Raw genomic sequence first — 21,022 nt, forward strand, 5'->3', positions numbered from 1 at the left:
CATGCCGACCAATGGCGGCGAGGGGCGGGGCGCTCCGGGAGCGACAGACCAATGACAGCGCGGGGCGGGGAGGGGCGTGGCGCTCCGGGCGCGGTGGGCCAATGGCGGCGCGGGGCGGGGCAGCGCGGGGCGGGGCCGGGTCCCGCCGCCCGCCCGCCGCCCGCCCGCCCGCGGGGAGAGCAGCGCCGCGGGCCCCGCGCGCACCGGCCCCGCCGAGCCCGACCCCGGGCGGCCGCGGCTGCTATGCGGCTTCGCGGCGCACGGCCTGCACCGGGTAAGGGGGACGCGCCGCCGCACCGCTCCCGCCGATGGGATCGGCACCGAGAACGGGACCTCCGTCGCGGCCGTAGCCGGGACCGGGAGTCGGGGGCTGGGCGGGACCGAGGCCGCGGACCGGAGCCCAGAACCGGCCGCCTTTCCGAGGTGGGCTGGGCCCTCCGCTGCCGGTGCTGGGCGGGAGCGCGGCCCCCCCTCCCCCCGCGGCCGGTTACCGGCCGCCTCCCCCACGCGGAGCTGGGGTTCCTCCGCCGCGGTCGTTCCCGGCCTTGACTCTCCGTTCTCCCCGGGCGCTGCTGTCCGGGCCGGGCAGAGCCCCTTGGCCCCGCCCTATTCCCCCCCGGGCCCGCGGTCTCCCGGGGTCCGGACGGCGGAGGGGCCAGGCCGGGCCGACCCAGGCTCGCCTCTCCGTGGCGGGGGCGGCCGTTCCCCCCCGTTCGCGGGACCGGGGCCCATTGGGGCCCCGCCGCCTCCGTGCCCAGTCCTTCTGAGGGCCGCCGGTGCCACGTGCCGCCGGGAGCGGGGCCGGGCTCAGTTTTGGGGATGGGACTCCTGTTCCCCTGGGGTGCCCAGCCCTGTCCGTCCCCGGGGACGGCACCCACCGGGCACCCACCCCGTTCTTCTCCTCCTCTTCCTCACTCAGCCTCCACGACACCCCCGGAGCCCTTCCCGGCATTGCCGGCAGCCCGCCTGGGGGTGTCCGGCCGCGGCCAGCCCAGCCCCGGTGTCGGTGGCACAAAGGGCCTTCCGTCACACCCCCGCTGCCTATTTTTAGCCGCTGTCGCTCCCGAGCACCTGCCCCGGGGACGCGGGTGACGCCGCCTCGAATCCCTCGCGGGACCCCCGTCACCGCCCCACGGCGGGGACGCACCGGGCCCCGTGGTCCCGAGCGGCCGGAGGGACAAAGGGGCACGGCTCAAGGTCACCGTGGCCGCCGGCCCGGGGTGCCACGGAGCCCTGGCTGTGGCCTCGCCACTCGGGCTTCCCTGTGGAGAAGTGGCAGCGTGGCTCCGGCGCGGCCACGGCCCGCGGTGCTCGGGGAGGCGGCTCCACGCCTGGTGCTGGCACCGTGTCACCGGGGGAGTCGCGGCCAGGCAGAGCCACGGCGGCGGCCAGGAGCACGTGCCCGGCTCGGTCCGGCTCCGGTTCGCTCGTGGATGGCGCTGGGGACGGCGTTCAGGTGCGGTGCAGGGCAGGAGCGCGGCCGGTGAGCGGCGGCTCCGGGGCGGGGAGCGTCCCTGCCGCGACCTCTCCTCCGTGGCGGCCACACGGCGCCGATCGGAGTGGAGGAGAGGAAACTGAGGCACGGCCACTGCTGGTCCGCTTGTGCCTCGCCTCTGCTGGCTCCCGGTGGAGGCGGTGGCTGCTGAGTTTGCCGTGACGGTGGCGACGTGTCCGTCCATGGCGTGAGCCGAGCCGGGCCGGGCCGGGAGCGGATGCAACCGCGGCGAGGCGTGGGGGAAGCGGCTCCCGCCCGACCGTCCGCGGCCCCGGCCCACACTGGCAGCAGGTTCCTCTTTCCAGAATGCGCGGGATCGGGTTGTAGCTGCCGGCCCCTGTGCACCGCCGGCTGTCCTGGCCCCGCAGCCCCTGGGTCCGGCCCCACGGTCAGTCCCCGTGAGGGTCCTGCCCTGTGTGCCCCCGGGCAGCTGAAGCAGCTTTGCCCGTACGCGGCACCACCGCGGTGCTGCTGTGAGCTCCTTCAGTGCAGGCGAGGTCACAGCTGCGAACTGGCTGGCCACACCGGGGCTTGGGAGCACAGTGCTAGAAGGGATCCAGCTGGGGTATGGGGGTTCTGCGGGGCCAAGCTGTAATCCCCTCGGTGTTTTCCAGTGGGGCAAAGCACAGATGAGCTGTTTGCAGCCTCACATTGCCTTGGAGGCCCCCCAGGGAAGGGGAGCAAGGGGGCTCTGGGGCTGCTTGGTTGAGCCTGTTTGCCAGGGTTTCAAGGCTCTGCCTATCCATCCCTTGGGATCTGCCCCGGGGTGCTTTGGGGCCCCTCCACTGTGCAGCACAGACCCCAGTGCTGCCCCATCACGATGAGCCCAGTGCTCTCCATGCGGTATGTCCCTGGTGGGGATGTGTCTTGTCCCCTGTGGGGATGTCCCCGGTGGATGTCCCTCCCCAGGGCCTGTTATCTGCGGGCGTGGGTCCACCGGTATCCGCTGCCTGCAGGGCCGGGCAGGGCTATCGGGTCGGCAGGCCCCTTCCCCCTCCAGCAGCAGGCCCGGCCGCCCTATCTCATTAGCTCGAGATTAATGAGGCTCCTGCGCTGTCTTTAACTCCTTCCTGCTCACCAGCTCCTGCCCACAGCTCCATTGACCCTCTGGTCTGCTTCTCCCACAGGTTTGCGCCGACGCCTGCTGGACACTGACCCAGCTGAGGATTAGGGACACCGACTGTGAGCAGGGGACCCTTAGGCTGCCACCCCCAGAAAGTGCCAGGTCTGCGAGGGAAAGGGTGATGTGCCGTGCTCCAGCTGCTGCCTGCTGAGCCTGAGGAGGAGTTTTGGAGCCTGCCTGGGATACTCCCCCCGACAACAGCAGCACCCCAATCCCAACGGGCAGCACCAAGCCTGCGACACACCGTAGCCCTTAGGCCAAGGAGACATCGGACCAAGCCTGAGAGGGGTCAAGGGCCACGTCCTTCTTTCCTAACCCGGTGTCAATTCCTGCCCTGACACCCCGACGGCACTGCCCTCACCGCCCGGCAGCCCCCTCCAGGGCTGCCTCCCCCCGGCGCTGCCCAGCTTTGGCCCCCAGCCCCGCTGGAGCGCGGCAGCCTGCCGGGCGCTGCCCCCCGGGCACTGCCCCCCGGGTGCATCGCCCCCCGCCCCCCCGGGGACCCCCCGCCTGCCGGCAGAGCCATGAAGCTGCAGGCGGTGATGGAGAACCTGCAGCGGCAGCAGCGCGCGCGGCTGCAGCAGGCGCTGGAAGCGCGGCAGCAGGAGCAGCAGCCGGGGCCTCGCTGCACGTCCCCCCCGGGGCAGCCCTCGCAGCCCCCGGGGCAGCCCCCTGCCGGCAGCCGGGGCCGTGGGCAGGATGCAGCCCCGGCGCCCTCGGAGGAGGGAGCGGAGCCCGAGAGCGCGCACATCCAGCGGGCACAGATGGCCGCCCTGGCTGCCATGCGGGCGGCCGCCGCCGGCCTCAGCCACTCGCCCAGCCCGGGGCTGTCGGATGAGAGCCAGGCCTCCGAGGAGGAGGAAGAGGAGGAGCGCGGAGAGGAGGAGGAAGATGGCGGCAGGTACCAGCAGGAGATGGGCTCCGAGGAGGAGGAGGACCTGTGAGTGTACTCGGGCAGCTCTCGTGGGTTTGGGGAAGGGGCAGAGAAGTGGCACAAGGCTGCTGGGCAGGCTGTGGGGATCCTGTGGCTTGGATTAGAGCTGTTGGGATATTTCAGAGCAGGAGGTGCTGAGAGAAGTGGCTTGGCTCTGTGGTGGCGATTCCTCATGCTGGGTTGGCACAACATCCCATCTCTGCCCAGCAGCCACGTGGGGCTGGGACAGAGGACCCCAGGCTGGTGTTAAATTATGCAGGACCCTCGGCTGCCTCCAGTGTGCGTCTTCTCAGGGCAGGGCCAGGCCAGGAGCCATCTGGCAGAGGAGAGATCCATGACGGAGCTGCTCCCGGGATGCTGGGTGGCTGGCTGTGCCCCACAGAGCTGCCCCCACCAATGGGCTGTACCGGGACTCCACTGTGTGCTGGGTGGGTGGTCCCAACCCCGCAGCTGGGGCAGGCAGGAGAGAGGGATGGGCCTTGGGAACCAGCGAGGGACCAAACCTCTCCTCTCCTCCCGGCTCCAGAAAGGGCAAATGGGATGAAGATGACTTTGAAGAGGACCTGGGTGAGGAGGAAGAGGAAGAAGAAGAGGAGGAGGAAGAGGAAGACTACGAGGAAGAAGAAGACATTGGAGAGGAGGGGCTCAGCTCAGCAGAGGCGGTGCGAGCGGGTGCGGGATCCCTGCTGCTCCGCAAGCCCCCAGCACCCCAGCACTACCGGGGGGAGCCCCCACGGCTGCCAGGGGGGCAGGAGCGGCTGCCCCCCGGCCTGGGCCACACTCAGCCCCCACCACCAGCACCTGACCACGGCGACTGGACCTACGAGGAGCAGTTCAAGCAGGTACGTGCCCACCGAGACGCGCGTGTCCCTGCCGTGCCATCCCTCTCCCTGCTCCTGCACACCCCTGTGTCCTCAGAGCGTGGGGAGATGCCTCTGGCAGCGCCGCCTCCGGCAGTGTTCTCCTCAAATCCAGCTGCTGTTGTCATTAGGAATGCGTGGGATTTCTCTGAGGTTTTAGTGCTGGGCTCAGTTTCACCCCTTCCCTGGTTGGGTGACTCTGAGTCGATCCTGTGTCCGGGTTGTTCTGGTACAGGCGGGTAGTGCATTTGGGTTTGCCACAGGGATCTAGGAGGATTCTTGCTGGAAGTTTTGAAAAAATCACTCCAGATTTATAAATCTGATGGATCTCTTGGTTTTCCTCTTCTCCACTCTCCCCAAGCCATTTTCCATGGGCACCTGTCTGTCTCCCATCACCATCACTACAGATCTGATGCCTGGCAGGCCAACTCTGGCCCCATGGTGGGGGGCAGAGCTGCACCCCTGCTGCTGCCATAAACCAGGGAGAAAGCACCTGGCTGCCCCTTTCCTTGCCTTCCCCAGGCAATGAGGCCAGCACATTTCCCACTCTCCCGGTGCCAGAGCTGGCTGCAGTCCACTCTCACTGACAGAAGAAAACTGCTGCAGCCAGGGCTCCCTAGGGGCTGCCCGGCACCTTTGATGTGTGTTTAAATACATCGGAGTTTGGGGCTGGGGGAAGGGGCAGGACCAGCAGCAGCAGATGGGACCCAGATGGAGCGGCCAGGGCATGGTGGCCTTTCAGGAGGGATGCGACCACCTCTGCCCCTTCACTTTCAGGAGGCTGTCACATCCCTTCCGAAATGGGGGAAGGGGCTGCGAGGATCTGCAGGCATATGTGGATGTGGGCAGGCTCAGAACAGAGGGAGCACTACTGGTGCTGCCTGGCTGTGGGGATGGAGGGATGCAGGGATGCTCCTGCCCTGCGCATCCCTCGTGGTACTGCACCCAGGCTACCTGTTCTTCTTGTGGTTTCTCTCTCTTGTGCTTCCTGCCGCCGGCGAGCGAGGGGCCAGGGCCGTGAACTCATAGCTGTGAAAAGGCTTTTCAATACCGCAACTCTGATCTTCCTGTTCGTCAGCGTGTCAGTGCCGTGGCCCAGGTCATAGCCTCTGCCAGCTCTCCTATCACAGCCACAGCGCTTGGGAACACCAGCCCCGTTCCCAGCGCTTCCCCTGCTCCCCCCTCTCCCTCCATGTCCCTTCCTGGGGTCCCTGGGAAGATCCCGGCTGGGTGGTGAATGGTGGAAGCAGCCGGAGGGGGTTGGAAAGCCTCCGTGGGCGGAGGAGCAGAGGCAACTGCTGGGCCCGGAGAGGCTTTCCCCGGCACGTCAGCCCGTGCGACCGCGCTTGGATCGCGGCCCCTGGACCGGGGCCAGGGGGTTGCTGGCGCAGCCGGTGCTGGCCGGGAGCTCCTCCTGGCCGGCCTCCAGCGCGTGCCGCCGGGCTCCATCCCAGCCCAGCTGGCGCGGCCTGGGAAGGAGCAGCAGGAATGTAAACAGCGAGGGCAGCACGGGGCAGGGGATGCCGTACCCCATCCCCGCTCCTCGCTGCGGTGGAGGCGCCTTAGGGGGAACCCCGGTAGCTCCGGTTTGCCGGAGCACAGCAGGGTCCGCGTGCGGGTGAGCCAGCAGGGATGTTGTGCTGTGTGTTCTGCCTGCCTGCTCTGTGAGGGATGGGCTCTTTTGGGGTTGCTTTTTATTTTTGTCAAGGAGTTCCTCAGTACCGGCAGCATCCCTGCTCTCCCACCAACCTTTAACTTCCCAGGCTGTCCAGCTCTCCCTGCTGGGAGTTCAGATCCAGTTTGGATTCAGCTCTGGTTGTGCTGGTGCCACCGGCATCCTTGAGCATGCCATCCTCACAGGGCGGTGCTGCCATCCAAGCCCCCGTGCCTGTCTCCACACCCAAACCCTGGCAGCCAGGGGCTACCCCCATCCTCCACTGCCAGGTTTTATTGACCCATCTGGGACAGATTCCTGTGAACTGGTGCTCGGCTGAGCCGTGGGGGGCCGGAGGCAGGAGGATGGGGCCCAGTTCAAGGGAGGAGGAAGGGGAGGGCGTGAGGAAGAGTTATGGAGGTGAGGGAGGTTAGGGAGCCGGCGCGTGGCACCTCCCCGTCCCCAGGGACGGCTACTGCACAGGCAGAGGTCAGCTCAGCCTGACCCGGGCGCTGCCGGCGCGGGCAGCAGAACAAAGGAGCCCCCAGCGACACTGGGAACTCGGGGGCAGCGGTTGCCCAGGGCACCGTGGCTCCTCGGGGTGGGGGGCAAAGGGGCATTTTCTGGGTGGGAAGAGGCTCCCCATGGGAAATGGCTAAAAATCCAGCAAGCTGCTGCCAGCAAAGGGCTGTTGGGGGTAAAAGTGCTCGGAGTTCTGTACCCCAGCGCTGTGGGGGCTCTGCTGCTGCTGCCCCCCAAGATCCCTGCTCTGATCTTTCTGTTTCATTATTGTTATTACTTCTCCTTGCTAATACCGGGAGTGGGAGGAGTGGGAGCCCCTGGAGCTGGAGTTTCCAGCCTCTTCTTTTGGAGTTTGCTGTGCTGCTGGTGCTCCCTCAGGCACAGGCACCCTGCATGCCAGTACCCCGTCCCGCATTGCAGGAGCTCGAGGAATCCATCTCCCTGTGTTCATCTGGCTTCAGCAGCTACCACTCTCCCTCTGGGGTTCTCCATTTCGGGTGCTCCCTTTTGGGGTGTCCTGAAGTGGCTGCCTCAGGCTGACGTTTAACACCCCATTTCTGCTTCAGGAAGGATTTAAGAAGTCATCACAGTGCCAGTGGGAGGCTGTGCCAGCCGGGGGGTTTCGGGGGGTGCTTTAGTGAGGCAAAGGGTTTCTTGTATTGGGGACATCTGAGCCGTGCCGGTGGCACACAGGCGCGAAAACCTCAGCCCTTATCTCGGGTGGTGCAGCGCACCCCGAGATACAGCGTTTCAAAGTGCAGTGCTGGGGGAAAAATAAACCGAAAGCAACTCAGCGACCTCGGCAGGGCTGCGGGGGTGGGTGAAACCGGACCCCCCTCCGCCCAGACCAGCCCTGTGCACATGGCTGGTGGAACTGGGATTTTCCAGGAGAGTCTGGAGGAGCAGACAGCCTGTACCTCCTCTGAATCCCCAGGAGCTGGTTAAGGCGTGGGGGATCCCCTCTGAACCCCTTTCTCCCGTGGATTATTCTCCTTTTCAAAACCCAAAGCCAGCTGGGGGCGTGGGGCCTGAGCAGGGGCCCCGTGGCCTCTTAACGAGGGCGGGAGGGTCCATTTACTTTCTTTAAAATATTGATTAGAGCTTTATTGCATTAGCCAGCCGAGCGGATGAGCCGCCCCCAGGGAGGGCGAGGGGGCCCCTGCGCCGGGAAGGGGGACCCGAGTGTCATCACACAGCCGGGGGCCACTGCCCCCCACCCAGAGGCAGTTTGGCTCCCAGATAAGGGGGAGTGCCCTGGGGCCCCCGGTTGGGTGCTGCTGTGCTGGGGAGGTGATTGCAGTGCCGGGCCAGGCCAGCAGCAGATAACGCAGGCAAGAGGGGATCTGAGCAGAACAGGACTTTGGGGGCAGTGGGGGAGTCACCAGTGTACCCCTCCCAGGAAAAGGGCAGCGTGTTCCCCACTCACCCCACACTCGGCCCTTCTCACCCTGCAGCACTGCCAGGGGTGCTCCCAGCCGGGGATCCGGCGCAGTAATTGGCTCATAGAGCTCAGGGAGCATTCCCGGGGCTGTAATCCCACCAGATCCCTGGCCAGAGGTCAGGGACTTCTCGGCGAGAGCAGCTTAGCCGCCGAGTGCCTCCCCCAGCCAGACGCCTGGGTGCTCACAGGTGCTGGTCCCGGCATCCGAGCACTCGTGAAGCCATTTCTCCAAACAAGACCCAGGATGATTAATGAGGTTGAGGGACAGGGGACACATCCTTTCTGCTCGAGGTGCTCAGCCAGTGTCTTCACCCAGCTAGACCGTGCCCCCATCACCCCTTGTCTCGGGACTGGGCTGGCTCCCCAAAGCCAGGGCATCACCTGCTTGTGTCCCCCCAAAGCCCCATTTCCCCCATGCCTCGACCATCCCCCCAGAGCCTCATTTCCCCCACCCCTGGCCCTCCCAGAGCCCTGTTCCCTCCACGCCCCAGCCCCCCGGGCTGACTCAAGGGCTGCGGAGGTGGCGGCCGCCTCCCCTCTCAGCACAGCTGAACTAACAGGGTTTATTTAAAAGGGAAAAAAAAAAAGAAAAGAGCAGTGCAGGGAGCAGGGCCTTTGTCAGCAGAGCCCCCCGCCCCCACTGCAGCATTGGGCAAGGGCAGCGTTGCTCCATCGCCCTATTTCTGGCCCAAACCACAGGAGAAATGGCAGCTGGTCCCAGGGCCCAGCCGGACGTGCTGCAATCAGGGGCCAGGGTGGGGGTTGTTTGGGGCTGGGGGGCCCTGCTCGGAGCCCCTGGGGCAGCCAGACTGGGGGCTCAGGGTGCAGCTCCTGGCTCAGCTCCTGACCCGCTCCCTGACCCTTCCCATCGGTCACTTAATCTGCCTGTGCCTGGGTTCCCGCTCTGGCTGGAGCTCGGGATAATCCACCTGGCACTGGGGCTGCTGCAGGCCTGGGCTCACCCCTGAGGAGAGTCCCCTGCTCCTCCTGTGTCCCACGGGAGGGTGTGGCCGTGTCGCTTCTGTGGCAACAGTCCTTTGGGAAAGGGCTTCCCTGTCCCCCCACAGCAGCTGGCTCAGGGTCTCACCCTGGTACAGGTGGCAGTGGGAGCACCCAGGCAGGTACCAGCCCTAAACCCCTTCAGCAAAGGGCTTCACCTCCTGCCTGTTTCCCCACCTGCCCACATCCTCTGTGGAGCCTCCAAATTGGGCACCAGTGCCTGATTTTGGAGATTCAAACACCTGGGACATGCTGTCCCACACTGCCACCCGCTCAGGTGCCACGGTGGGATAGGGTCTGTCGCTGTGGTGCCATCACAGTGCCCACCACCACCCCCCTCCTCTCAATGTGGAAAACCATGAGGTTTCAACACTGCTAGAGCAGCTCAGCGGTGATGGTTCCCGGGGCTGACAGCCCACAGCTGGCTCCTGTCAACCCCATCTGTGGCTGCTGGACCCCTTCCAGCTCCTCCAGCGGCTCTGCTGTGGGGTTCCCAGGCGTTGCATGCACCCTGGCCCTGCCCACGGGACCCCAGGGACCCCCTCCGTGGTGCTGACGGAGGGCAGAGGTGCAGGACCTCGCATTTCAGGAACAGATTTGCAATTAGCCAAATCCCAGCGGGCGGTGGAAGCCCCGGTGACTCATCTGCCGGGGCTTACCGCGATCCCCTTCTAAGACGATCATTTACATATGGTGGAATTTAAACCCCCGTCTTGGCTTCCAGGCCTTGCTGCTGCTGCTGCCACCTCACCCGGGTCAGGTCCTGAATGAGGGTCTTGGGTCTCCCGCCCTCAGGGGCTTCACCCTGGGAGGTTTGGGAGTCACACAGGAGGGACAGCCCAAGCTGGGGGCTCACCAGGTGCCCCAAGAGTTTGAGTTGGCTGCTCTGGCCACATTTCCCCAGTTTAGCACTGCTGAGCTCGTTCTCAGCTGCCCTCCATGGGTCTGCCTGGTGGCAGGAGCTAGCCTGCTGTCCTTCCTCGGACGAGCTTTCTCAACAGCGCCTGACTCCGCTGGATTAATATTTGTACAAGGTCCGGTGTGATAGCAAGCATGTGTCAAGGGCATGCACCAGCACGCCCACAGCCAGGGCCGGGAGAGCTGCCGGGCTGGCTCCCATCCAGCCAGCCAAGGAAACAGCCCCAACACCCCAGTTCTCCGTGACCCCTCACCAGCCTGTGCCACACGTCCGCACTCAGACACGGAACCAGTTTTGATTCCAGCCAGAGCCTGGCTCGCTGCCGCCCAGCAGCGAGCTGCCATTGGAAACGCCACGGCAGCAGGAATCGCTTCCTCCTCTGCGGGAAGGGAGCGAACAGCGGCGGCTCAGCCGTCCCGGGAGCTGCTGTCAGCCAGGGGGGGGATCAGGGACACGGATCCCGGGATGCTGGGAGCAAACAGCAGTGGCACAGGCATCCCGGGAGCCAGTGTCAGCCCAGTGGGATCAGGGACACGGATCTTGGGATGCTTGGAGCTGCCGGCTGGCTGGGCACGGCCGTGCTGGGGAGGGCGGCCGACAGTGCACGGACAATGGGGGGTCAGCGAGGTTAAACGGTGACTAATTCGCCCATTCAGCGTCCCCTCCGCCGCTCGGGGACACCCGCCGTGCCGTGACACCCGCCGGGCCGTGACACCGCCCGCGTACCCCCAGGGTCACCCACATGATTCCTTCCCCCAGCTTGTGTGGGGAGGAGGTGGGCATCGGGTGGTCTCGGGGACCCCCAGACTCCCGATGGGTCGAGATTGGGTTTGTCACCGATGGATGCTGTGCCCACCGGGTGCCCCAGCCCGAGGAGGAGGCACTGGTGCAAAGAGGCACCTGCGGTCGGGCCGTGTCCCCTGAAGAGGGGACAATGCTGGGAACTGGTGTGAACAATGGTGCCGACGGGAAGCTCCCGGGCCCCCTCCCCAGCTGCCCCCGCGGAAGCGGCCCCCCAGCCCGGCCATGCTCCGGCGGCAGGAATCCCGCCGGGCCGGTCAGTGGAGTCACCGCCGGCCCTGGCCATGTGGGCGAGGCTCCAGCCAGCACATCCCCCACGAGCAAAGTGTCGGGACATTTTGGGGAAGGGGCGCACACCTCCCTGCCCCCAGCAGCCCCTTCCCACGGGGGGTTGTGCCCTGGGGGGCTCGCAGGGGATTAGGGATGGGGACAGCCAGGGGTGACCTGTACCTAAGCCGAGCGCTTTATCTGCGTAGGAATCTGCTCCGGGGCTGGACGCTCCCTTTGCCCTTCACCGGGAGGGATTGGCCCCAGCAAACCCTGCACCCCAGGCCGGGGGGGCTGTGCCTGGAGAGGGCCTGCTGCTGTGGGCACCCCCAGCCCTGAGTCAGCCATGGCCTTACGGGAAATCACATCCCCAGCGCCTCCGAAACGCCGCGGCCCGGGGCTCTCGTCAATCCTTGGCTCTGGTTTTTACAAATGACTTTCTTATTCTGAATAAGTGCCCTCTCCGACCCCACTGCGGGTCCCGGCCTGCCAGAGGCCGGGGGCTGTGTATGGGCTGGGAGTGGGACGGGAAACGCGCCATAAATGTGTTTATTCTTCGTTAAAGAACTCGTTAGTGCGGGCTCTTCCCCAGCCCAGCGTGGCCCCTCGCTGTCCACGGGACAAAGGGATGCATCCCCGGGGGCTGCCAGAGGAAGGAAGGAAAGAAAGAAAAGGAGAAAAGTAGCCCCTCAAGCCTGTCACCGCTGGTCCTGCTACCTGCCGAGACAGGACGAGCTCTCCCTGCCACTGCCTGCGTTGTGTTTTTTCCTTAAATACAGGAATTTGGGGGAGTTTAGCCCCTGGAAGGTGGAGGCTGCCACCAGCCCCCATTGCTGCTGCAGTGGCCCTTGGGTCTTGTCCCCAGTCCCGGCTCACGTCACGGTGTGCACGTCCCAAACCGGTTTTGGAGAGAAGGAGGAAAACCGAGAGTGCTGCCACTTCCTGGCAATGGAAAAGAAACTTGAAAATTAATCCCCGAGGCCTGAAAACCCGGAACCGAGAGGCGGGGGGGGGGGGGAAGGGGAGGTGTTTTTAACTCGGACGCGGGATGCAGAGACACGGACTCCTCCATGACGCCTCATGGAGCAGACAAGGGATTCCTGCTGAAGGGGGGATTTGCCTGGCACCAGCATGAGCCTTGTGAAATGGTGCTTCCCCTCCTGCTTGTAATTGCCCCAACTCAGGGGAGGTTTGGGAGGGTTCGGACCCCCCTCTCCGACATGCACCTAGCCCGTGCCGAGGGCTCTCCCGCATTCCTGGCATTGCCAAGGGGCCGCCTCCCGCCTGCCCTTTGAAAGCCAGCGGGTTGGGATTTTCCTGTAATCTGGTTTGAAACATTAATCCGGTCATCCACACCAAACGCCGGGCCGGCATCCTGCCGGGGCGCTGGGCCGGGGTCAGGGCCACCCGCCCACCGCCTGCCTAATTCCTCCTCCACTTAATTATGGATCTGCTGGCAACGGCCATCTGGCTCCGTGTCCTCAGCCGGCCGGGGGCCGGGGCCGAGGGGGCTGCGCTGCGGCCAGGTGGGCTGGACACTGTGGCCAGAGCCACCCCGTGCCTCTGGCATCAAGCATTCACCCTGGGGTGGGTCAGCACTGGGAGCACTGGGTGCGTGGAGTCACATCCCCCAGCCCAGGGGACTCTCAGGGAGGTGGGGGGCATCTGTTCCCCCCAGCCAGGCTGGGGTGGCTGTGCTGCAGTGTCCCCTGCCACCACACCCTGCCGTGGGGACCCCACGGTAAGAGGATATTCCTGGGGCAGATGCGTTATGGATTAAGTCGTTTCCAGCTTCCTAATTACGAAACAAAAATGTATTGACTCTGTGGCACCGGGCGGCCTTGCCTGCGGCTCCTGCGCGCCGGTACCTTTGCACTGAGCACCGAGGCAAGGAACTGGCCTTGAGCTGAGCAGAAACCAGGGCTGAGAGCAGGAAGCAGGGCACAGGCACGGGGCAGGGATCAGCACCAAGCAGGCACAAGACTCAGCACCTGCTGATTTCGGTGCAGCAGTGCCAGCAGCCGCCGGCCGGTGCCAAGCTCAGCTGCGCACTGGGTTTCGCATGCTGCCAAAACCAGAACGTTTCTGTTCCCCAATTTGCATTCTGAGCCCCGCTGTCCCAGCTGTCCTGCGCTGCCGTTGGGGCTCTTGGGGCGCCGGCTGCTTTGCCGTTGGCTACGGATGGCGTCAATGCAAGGAAATCCTGCGAGGGGCAGCTGGGAGTCACTCGTCTCTGTCCCCTTCCGTGTCCTGCCTGTGCTCGGGGTCGAGGGGGAACAGGGGCAGCTTGGCAAATGCGCTCTGTCACACACCACGGTGCACACCAGGCACGTCCCAGCCATGGCTGGGCATGTCCTCGTCCCACAGTGCTGCCGGATGAGCACCTTGGGCAGGTGCCTATCGCTGGCAGTTGGTTCTGCTGGCAGTGGCAGAGCTAAACCAGGGTTTGGGGGGTCCCAAGGGGAGCCTGTTTCTCTGCTTGTCACTGCAGTGGTCAGTGAGCAGCTGCCAAGTGCAGCGAAGCTGTCGGAGTCTGGCTGGTAACCGCCAGCAGCAGCTTGTGCAACATCCTTTGCCCGGCAGCCGTGGCGGGTGTGCCGGCAGGGCTGTGAGGTCACCGGGCAAGAACGGGGATCCCTCTGCCCACCATCCCTGGGGACCCACATGGCTTCATCCCAGTTGGGCAGGGGTGAGAGTGGCTGTAGCCAGCTGAGCTTGGCATGGGACCACCGGGGCTGGTGGAAGGCCGGCAGTCGGGGCAGCCGCCCGCCGCGGCCACTAATCCCCCTGTCCTGGCCGGCCACACTCTCCTCAGCTGACGGTTAATTTTCTTTCATCCTCTTAAACGCGTCCATTCCCCTCGGGACTGAGTCTGGGGAGGGGGGGGTGGATCATGACCCCAAGGGTCTTGGCAGTGGATGAACCAGCGTGTTCAGTGCTTCCCCAGGATGGCTCTGCACCCTGTAGGACTGGGCGCTGGGGAAACCCTTTCTCTGTGTGTGGCTTTTGGAGCTGCTCAAGGAAACGGGGGAGGCTGGATTGGCACCAGCCCAACATCCCTCAGCTGGCACAAGTAGCTCAACCCCAAAAATCACAGCATTGCTGCTGTGCCATGGCTCGTTCCCCCCATGGCACTCCCACACCAGACCCCTTGCTGGGGTGGGAGAGGGGCTTTGAGGGTCTCTGCCAGTGGTGCTGGTGGCTCCTGCCCTTGCCCTGGGGGTGTGCAAGGGTCTGGTCGAGCCTGACGAGTTTCCCAGGGGAACTGGGGGGGTTTATGGCCCCGCTTATCATGCGGCCCCATTGATCCCTTTGATCGGCGCCGGCGGCGAGTCCAGCCCTGCAGGATCCAGATCCTCCCTGCAGGGCTGCAGGAGGAGGGGGCTCAAGCCAGGAGGATGCCCACCCGTCCACCTGCCCACAGTCCTAGTGCCACAGGGCATAGCCATGGAGGGAGTGGGCACATGGGTGACCCAGTGACCTGCAGCAGTGGCCCCACAGTGCGTGCCTGGTGTATTAGGGGGGGTATTTATTTATTTATAGGCCCCTCCCAGCCCCCCTGGCAGTTGTTCAGAGCTGTCATTTAGAAAAGCGGAGCTGTGGCCGCCACCCTGGTGGTGTCTGGGCAACGCCTGCCCCCACAGCCCTCGCTCCAGCACCCTTCCCTGGTTGGGAGGGGGGGATTATCCAGCAGCCTCCAGGCAGAAACAGCGCTGGGCTTGGGGAGAGGCCGCATGGCGTGGCGTGGTGTGTGCCTGCGGCGTGCCGGGCGCTCCAACCGGCCGGTCCTGAGCCATAAATCAGGCAGGAATGTGCCGGGCTGCCGGGGTGGGGGGTCCCGGCTGAAGATGCCCCAAGCAGAGCCGGTGATTGAGGTGCAGCGTGTCAGAGCCTGGCCCAGCTCTGCCTTCCCCCAGCGCAGGACATGTCCCTGCAGGGCGGTGGCACACAGGTTCACATCAAGGCACACGCTGGCTCCTGGCCGTGGCTCTCTGTGGCACCCCAAGTGTGGAGGGGAGCACGCTGAAGGGTTGCTGTGCTGAGCAGGCAGTGGGTGCTAAAAATAACCGGGGTCAGCGTTCCTGGGAGGAGCTGGGGCCAAGCATGGTGTTGGCAGCCTGGGAGCCACTCCGGCCATGATCCCAGCACAGGCATTGCAGAGCTGAGCTACAACCAGGACGGGCAGGGCATGGCACGGTGGGGCACAAGGTCAGCCCAAGCTGCAGGAACCCCCCTGGACCCCTGCAGGGACCCTCAAGCCATTTGGTCTCCTTTGAGCCACACAGCTGCTGCAGTGGAAGCCAGGGGTCTCAGGTGAGGGGACACACGGGTTAAGGGGGTTTCTGAGCATCTCTCTCTTCTTATGCAGCTGTACGAGCTGGATGGGGACCCCCGGAGGAAGGAGTTTCTGGATGACCTCTTCAGCTTCATGCAGAAGCGAGGTGAGTACCCCGCTGCACACCCACCCTGTGCCCCCGTGCCCACTCTGTGCCCACCCTGCTCCACCACACCCACTTTGCACCCCCCACATCCCTCCCAAGGCCAGGGGCTTGTTTCCTTGCCCCTCATTAGTGCCCTGAGGTCACGGCTCCGGCTGAGCTGCTGGTTAATCTTTAACCCCTCAGCACAGAGGGGTCAAACCTGCTGGGCTGGATCCAGAGCCTGCAGCCCCCCCCCCTTGTCCCCCTCCCTTCACCCATCGCACCCAGACCTGCAACCCCTCCCCACACAACACCCCTGGCTGTGTGCCCCCTCTGCCCATTGCCTGCGTTATTGCAGCCCCTCGCTCTGCCCCCTCTGTGCCCGGGGAGAGGCCACAGCTGGGGGTTGGGGGTGGGAAGGGCTGAAAGCCAAACGTGCTCCTGCTCGAGGGTCTGGTTCCTGCGTGGAAAACAGCACTGGAAGTGCTGACACAGGGCTGGCTCCAGCCCTTTGTCAGACAGCACTGGGAAGGCACGTGTGCCTGCACAGGGGGGTGGGGCTGCTGGCTGGGTCCCCCAGGGATCTCCCTGGCTGTGTCCCCTGCGGTCCCCCCCGCCTCCATCCGCTGGAGTCACCCCACCTGCATCCATTGGGGTCCTCCAGAGCCCCCTCAGCACAGAGCTGGGAGAGGGTGGGGACCCTGATAAGGGAGCAGGTGCTGCCAGCCTCCTCCTCAAGCTGGAGGGACAAGGTCCCCCCCCGGCTGATAGGAGACCCTCAGAGCCGGATTGTGCCGCCCCCGTTATAAATAACTCGCGTTGCCGGGTGCCGGCTCAGCCCGAGGAACCGGCTCAGCCACGACGGGGCTGTGGCTGGAAACTGCGAGTTTCTGTTTCCTTTGTTCGGGGCTGATCTCAGCGGGAGGGCCCGGGGGGAAGAAGGGGACAGTGGAAGGGAAGGGAGCAGCATGAGCCCCCCAGCCCCTCCGCTGCCCCGCAGGGGTCTCAGCAGCTGCGCCCCCACTTCTGGTAAGAAAGCAGCACCCCAGAGCAGCTCTCTCCTCCCGCCACTCCCCAGGGACCCCCGTGAACCGGATCCCCATCATGGCCAAGCAGGTGCTGGACCTGTACATGCTGTACACGCTGGTGACCGAGAAGGGGGGTCTGGTGGAGGTCATCAACAAGAAGCTGTGGCGGGAGATCACCAAGGGGCTGAGCCTGCCCACCTCCATCACCAGCGCGGCCTTCACCCTGCGCACCCAGTGAGCGGGGGCTCGGAGGGGAGGGGAGCGGGGCGAGTCCTTGTGGTGCAGGGGATGGAGGCTCAGCACAGCCCTGTGTGGGAGCAGTGGGGAGGGAGCAATGGGGTGGCACATGGGGAGGGGTGCCCAGCCGCTGCGTCACCCTCACCATCCGTCCCGTGTCCCGTCTGGCCGCAGGTACATGAAGTACCTGTACCCCTACGAGTGTGAGAAGCGTGGGCTGAGCAACCCCAACGAGCTGCAGGCGGCCATCGACAGCAACCGGCGGGAGGGCCGGCGGCAGGGCTTCGGGGGCTCCCTCTTTGCCTACTCACCTGGTGGCACCCACGGCCTCCTCTCCTCGCCCAAGCTGCCGGTGCCAGCGCTGGGGCTGGCATCTGCCACCAACGGCGGGGCCATCGCGCCAGGCCAGAAGATCAAGAAAGGTAATGATTGTTCTGGGGTCTGCCTGCTCCAGGGTTTGGCTGCCACATGGTCTGGTTGCAAGCTGAGCCCCCTGCTAAGTCCTGGAGATGTAATAATAACGGGGAGAGCTGGGAGAAGCGGGCAGGGGGATGATGCTCCTGTCCCCTCCTTGGGCTCCAGGGCTCAGCCTGGGGGTTCTGATTCCAATCACCCGTCTCTGACCTTTGGAGGGACAGCAGGGCACCAAACTGTTGCACCAGGGACGGGGACACCCTGGGGTGGTGGCACCCCCGTGCCCCCATCCCTGACACCCGCTCCCCCGGCAGAGGAGGACTCTCCCATCCCCATCTCCATGCCCAGCCGGCTCCCGGTGTCACTGGCCGGGCACCCCGTGGTGGCGGCGCAGGCGGCCGCGGTGCAGGTGGCAGCAGCCGCCCAGGCCGCGGCGCTGGAGCAGCTGCGGGAGAAGCTGGAGTCGGGGGAGCCCCCGGAGAAGAAGCTGGCGCTGGTGACGGACGAGCAGCAGCGGCTGATGCAGCGGGCGCTGCAGCAGAACCTCCTGGCCATGACGGCCCAGCTGCCCATGAGCATCCGCATCAACAGCCAGGGCACACGCTCGCCAGGTCAGTGCCGGCCCCGGCCGCCCGCCCCCGCCGAGCTCCCGGCCCCGGCGGGCTCGGTAACGCGGCTCTCCCCGGCAGAGAACCGCCCGGACGCCGCTGCCGCCAGCAGCAACGGCACCAACAGCATCAGCATGTCCGTGGAGATCAACGGCATCGTCTACACAGGTGAGGGGCTGCCCTGGGCCACGCTCCCGCCGCCCTCCACCCCGTCTCACAGCACCCGCGGCTCAGCTTTGCTCTCTCCCCAGGTGTGCTGTTCGCCCAGACGCCCGGCCCTTCCTCCTCCTCTTCCTCCTCCTCCTCCTCTGCCTACAGCAAAGGCAACGGCGGCAGCAGCCGGAGCAGCGGCGGCAGCGGGGTGGGGAGCGGCGGTGGGAACGTGCCCCCCACCCCGGCCGGCCTGGCCGTGCCCCCCAGCTCTACCTCCAACAGCGCTTCGCCTTAACGCCCCCGAGCCTCGGGGCACCGGCGCCCGTGGGGGGACGGGGTCGCACCGGGGCTCTCCGGGCTCTTCTGGGGTCTCCCTGGGGTCTTGCCCGAGGTTTTGCCAGGGTCTCTCTGGGGTCTCGCCTGAGGTTTTGCCAGGATCCCTTTGGGGTCTCAACAGGATTTCACCGGGATCTCACCAGGGTTTCATTGAGATCTCGCCTGGGTCTCACTGGGATCTCACCAGGGTTTCATTGAGATCTCGCCTGGGTCTCACCGGGATCTCACCAAGGGTCTCCCCTGAGGTCTTGCCAGGGTTTCTCCGGGGTCGTCTCAGGCTCTCGATGGACCCTGCCCTTGTTCTCGTGTTGTTGGATTTTCCTTTTCCAGGCAGAAAAGCTTTAGCCCGGGGGGTTTTGTCGGAGCCGCCGGCTGTCCGGCTGCGCCGCTCCGGGACCGTTTACCTCACTCACATCACACTTTGCACTGTACATTTATTATTATTATTATTATAATTATTGTTATTTTTTAACTCGTGTTACCTCCAGACAGACGCACGGACGCCTGCCGACGCGAGCTCTAGCGAAACCCCCCGGAATTCTAAAGGATAAAAAAAAAAAAAAAAACCAAACCAAAAATCCTAAAAAAAAAAATTGGAAATAGGGAGATATTTTATTCATTTCCATCCTTTTCCCTCCTTTGTTTTGGGAACTCCACTCTCTGCAGGATTTTAAGAGGTTGTTTTCGATTGTTTTGTTGTAAATAGCTTCTATTTTATTCTCTAAAAAAAGAAAAAAAAATCAATCTTTTAACATGCAAATGATATATATTAGTCTTCATCAGGGAAAATGGGAGCTTGGAAAAAAGTTGGAATCTCCTTTCTCCTCTCCTTATCGGTGGTTGGGTCCAGCTCTGCTCCTTCCCCCACCGGCAAATCCTAATTTTTATTCCTCCCCCTGCATAAAACTACTGTTAAAAGCCACTTTGGGCTTATTTCCTCCAAAACCAAACAGGATCCAGAGGATGGGGATGCTCGGAGCTGCAGGACGCTCCAGAGCTCACGGACAACCCGAAGGACCTGAGCATTTATTTTTAAACCTCACAAATCTCAGTTTCTTTTCAATATTTCCCTCCTCCTCCTCCCCACCCCCCCCAAAAAGAAAAAAAGAAAAATATTCACCCACATCTGCGTGAGACACAATCCAAGCCGATACCGAAACCCCCTCGCCCCCCTCGGTATCTCCATTCTCAGGTTCCCACCTGGAGCACAGGGTTTTTCCCCCTTCCCCAGGTGCCCCCAACCTTTATTTTTAATTTCACTCGGGGAAGTGGCGATCTCAGGGGATTTGGGGTTTTTTTTCCAGCTGTTTTTTTGGTTGTTTTCAGCCGGGTTTGGGGTTTTTTTTTCCGTGCTGGAATCCCCTTGGTGGCTCTGTTTGGGGGGGGGGTCTTGGTGGCTCCATGGACCCTTTTTTGGGGGGGCCTGGGAGGGTCCGTCCAGCTCCTGCTGCTGTTGGGGTCCAGCCCAGCTCCCCGTAAGGAGAAATTCCAGAGGGGAATTTTCATGCCCAGGGCAGGCTTAGATGTTCTTAGTGATTTTTTGCATTGTACAGTCACTATTTTGGGTTGTTTTGGGTTTTTTATTTTAATTTTTTTCCCTCCTTTCCCTGCCCCTCCCTTTATTTTTGTTTTTGAGAGCGGGTGACTTTCCACTTTATTTTTCTTTTTTGCATATCGATTTAAAAATAATAAAAAAGAGCCTAAATCAGTTTTTTTGGGGGGGGTTTTGGAAAGAAAATTGAACTAAAGGAGCGGCCCCAGCTGCAGCCGCCCCCCTCCCCCCCAGCGTTGCATATCTTAACTCAGGTAAAAAAGGAAAATGAGAAAAGAAAAAAAACCACAAAAGACAAAAAAAAAGAAAAAAAAGGAATAAAAAAATAAACCACATTCTACCTCTGAGCGCGGCGGCCTCGGGCGCACCCAGGCCCCGGTGAAAGATTTCAGTTTTGCAAAACATTCAGGTATTGAGACTTTTTGATTATTATTAAAAAAAAAAAATTAAAAAATTAAAAAAAAAAAAGAGAAAATAAAAAACACTGAAAGTTTACATTTTATAATAACATTATTATACAGATTGTATTTAAACGTCAGAATATTTAAGACAATTGTAACCCTGTAAAGTGAAGAAATATTAAAAAAAAAAAAAAAAAGTTGCGTTGTTTGGGGTTTCTTGCCCTGGGAGGGAGGGTCAGGGGTGCTGTGAGGTGTCCATAGGATTTCCTTATGGATTTGGGGTATCCCTGTGGGCTGTGGAGTATCAATGGATTTATGGGGTGATGATAGGATTATGAGATGTGCATGGGGTGCTTGTAGGATTGTGGGGTGTCCATGGAGTCCCCTATGGGGCTGCGGGGGTCCGGAGGGTTATGGGGTATCCACAGGGTCTCCAATAGGGCTGTGGGGTGTCCGTGGGGTTGCTATGGGGCTGTGGGGTGTCCATGGGGTCCCTATGGGGGTCCATAAGATTATGGGGTAACTACAGGGTCCCCATAAGCCCGTGGTGGTGTGTCCATGGGGTCACTTTGGGGCTGTAGGGTCTGTCTCTACAGGATTCCCATAAGGCTGTGGGATGTCCATGATGTCCACCTACATCTCTGGGGGATCCATAGGGTCCCTATAAGGCTGTGGAGGGCCGATAGGGTTATGGGGTACCCACAAGGTCCCCGTGGGGGGTCCGTGTGGTCCCCATATGCACACACCGTATCCCCTGTCACCCATCCAGCGCCGACCGGGGCGGGCCCTGCTGAGCTTCCTGCCGCGTGCGCAGCTCCCGCCCCGCGCGGCCGCAGCGGCGCCGCTGCTGATTGGTC

At 63.2% G+C, this 21,022-nt stretch overlaps 1 protein-coding gene across 2 annotated transcripts; it reads left to right on the plus strand.

Moving 5' to 3' along the window:
* The first annotated feature begins 146 nt into the window (after positions 1 to 146).
* On the plus strand, positions 147 to 20,246 carry ARID3A (AT-rich interaction domain 3A). 2 transcript variants are annotated; one of them, XM_084220943.1, is made up of 9 exons: positions 147 to 274; positions 2,623 to 3,558; positions 4,079 to 4,394; positions 15,385 to 15,457; positions 16,515 to 16,698; positions 16,876 to 17,123; positions 17,430 to 17,726; positions 17,805 to 17,891; positions 17,975 to 20,246. In XM_084220943.1, exons 2-9 carry the CDS (start codon positions 3,143 to 3,145, stop codon positions 18,169 to 18,171), a joined length of 1,818 nt encoding a protein of 605 aa, XP_084077069.1. In that variant the 5' UTR covers positions 147 to 274; positions 2,623 to 3,142; the 3' UTR covers positions 18,172 to 20,246. The 2 variants fall into 2 exon arrangements, with proteins under 2 accessions (XP_084077069.1, XP_084077068.1); XM_084220942.1 differs by having other exon boundaries at positions 17,430 to 17,891.
* The last annotated feature ends 776 nt before the right edge of the window (positions 20,247 to 21,022 follow it).

Source organism: Fringilla coelebs, assembly GCF_963513975.1.
Source record: "Fringilla coelebs genome assembly, chromosome: 24".
NCBI classification, from domain to species: domain Eukaryota; kingdom Metazoa; phylum Chordata; class Aves; order Passeriformes; family Fringillidae; genus Fringilla; species Fringilla coelebs.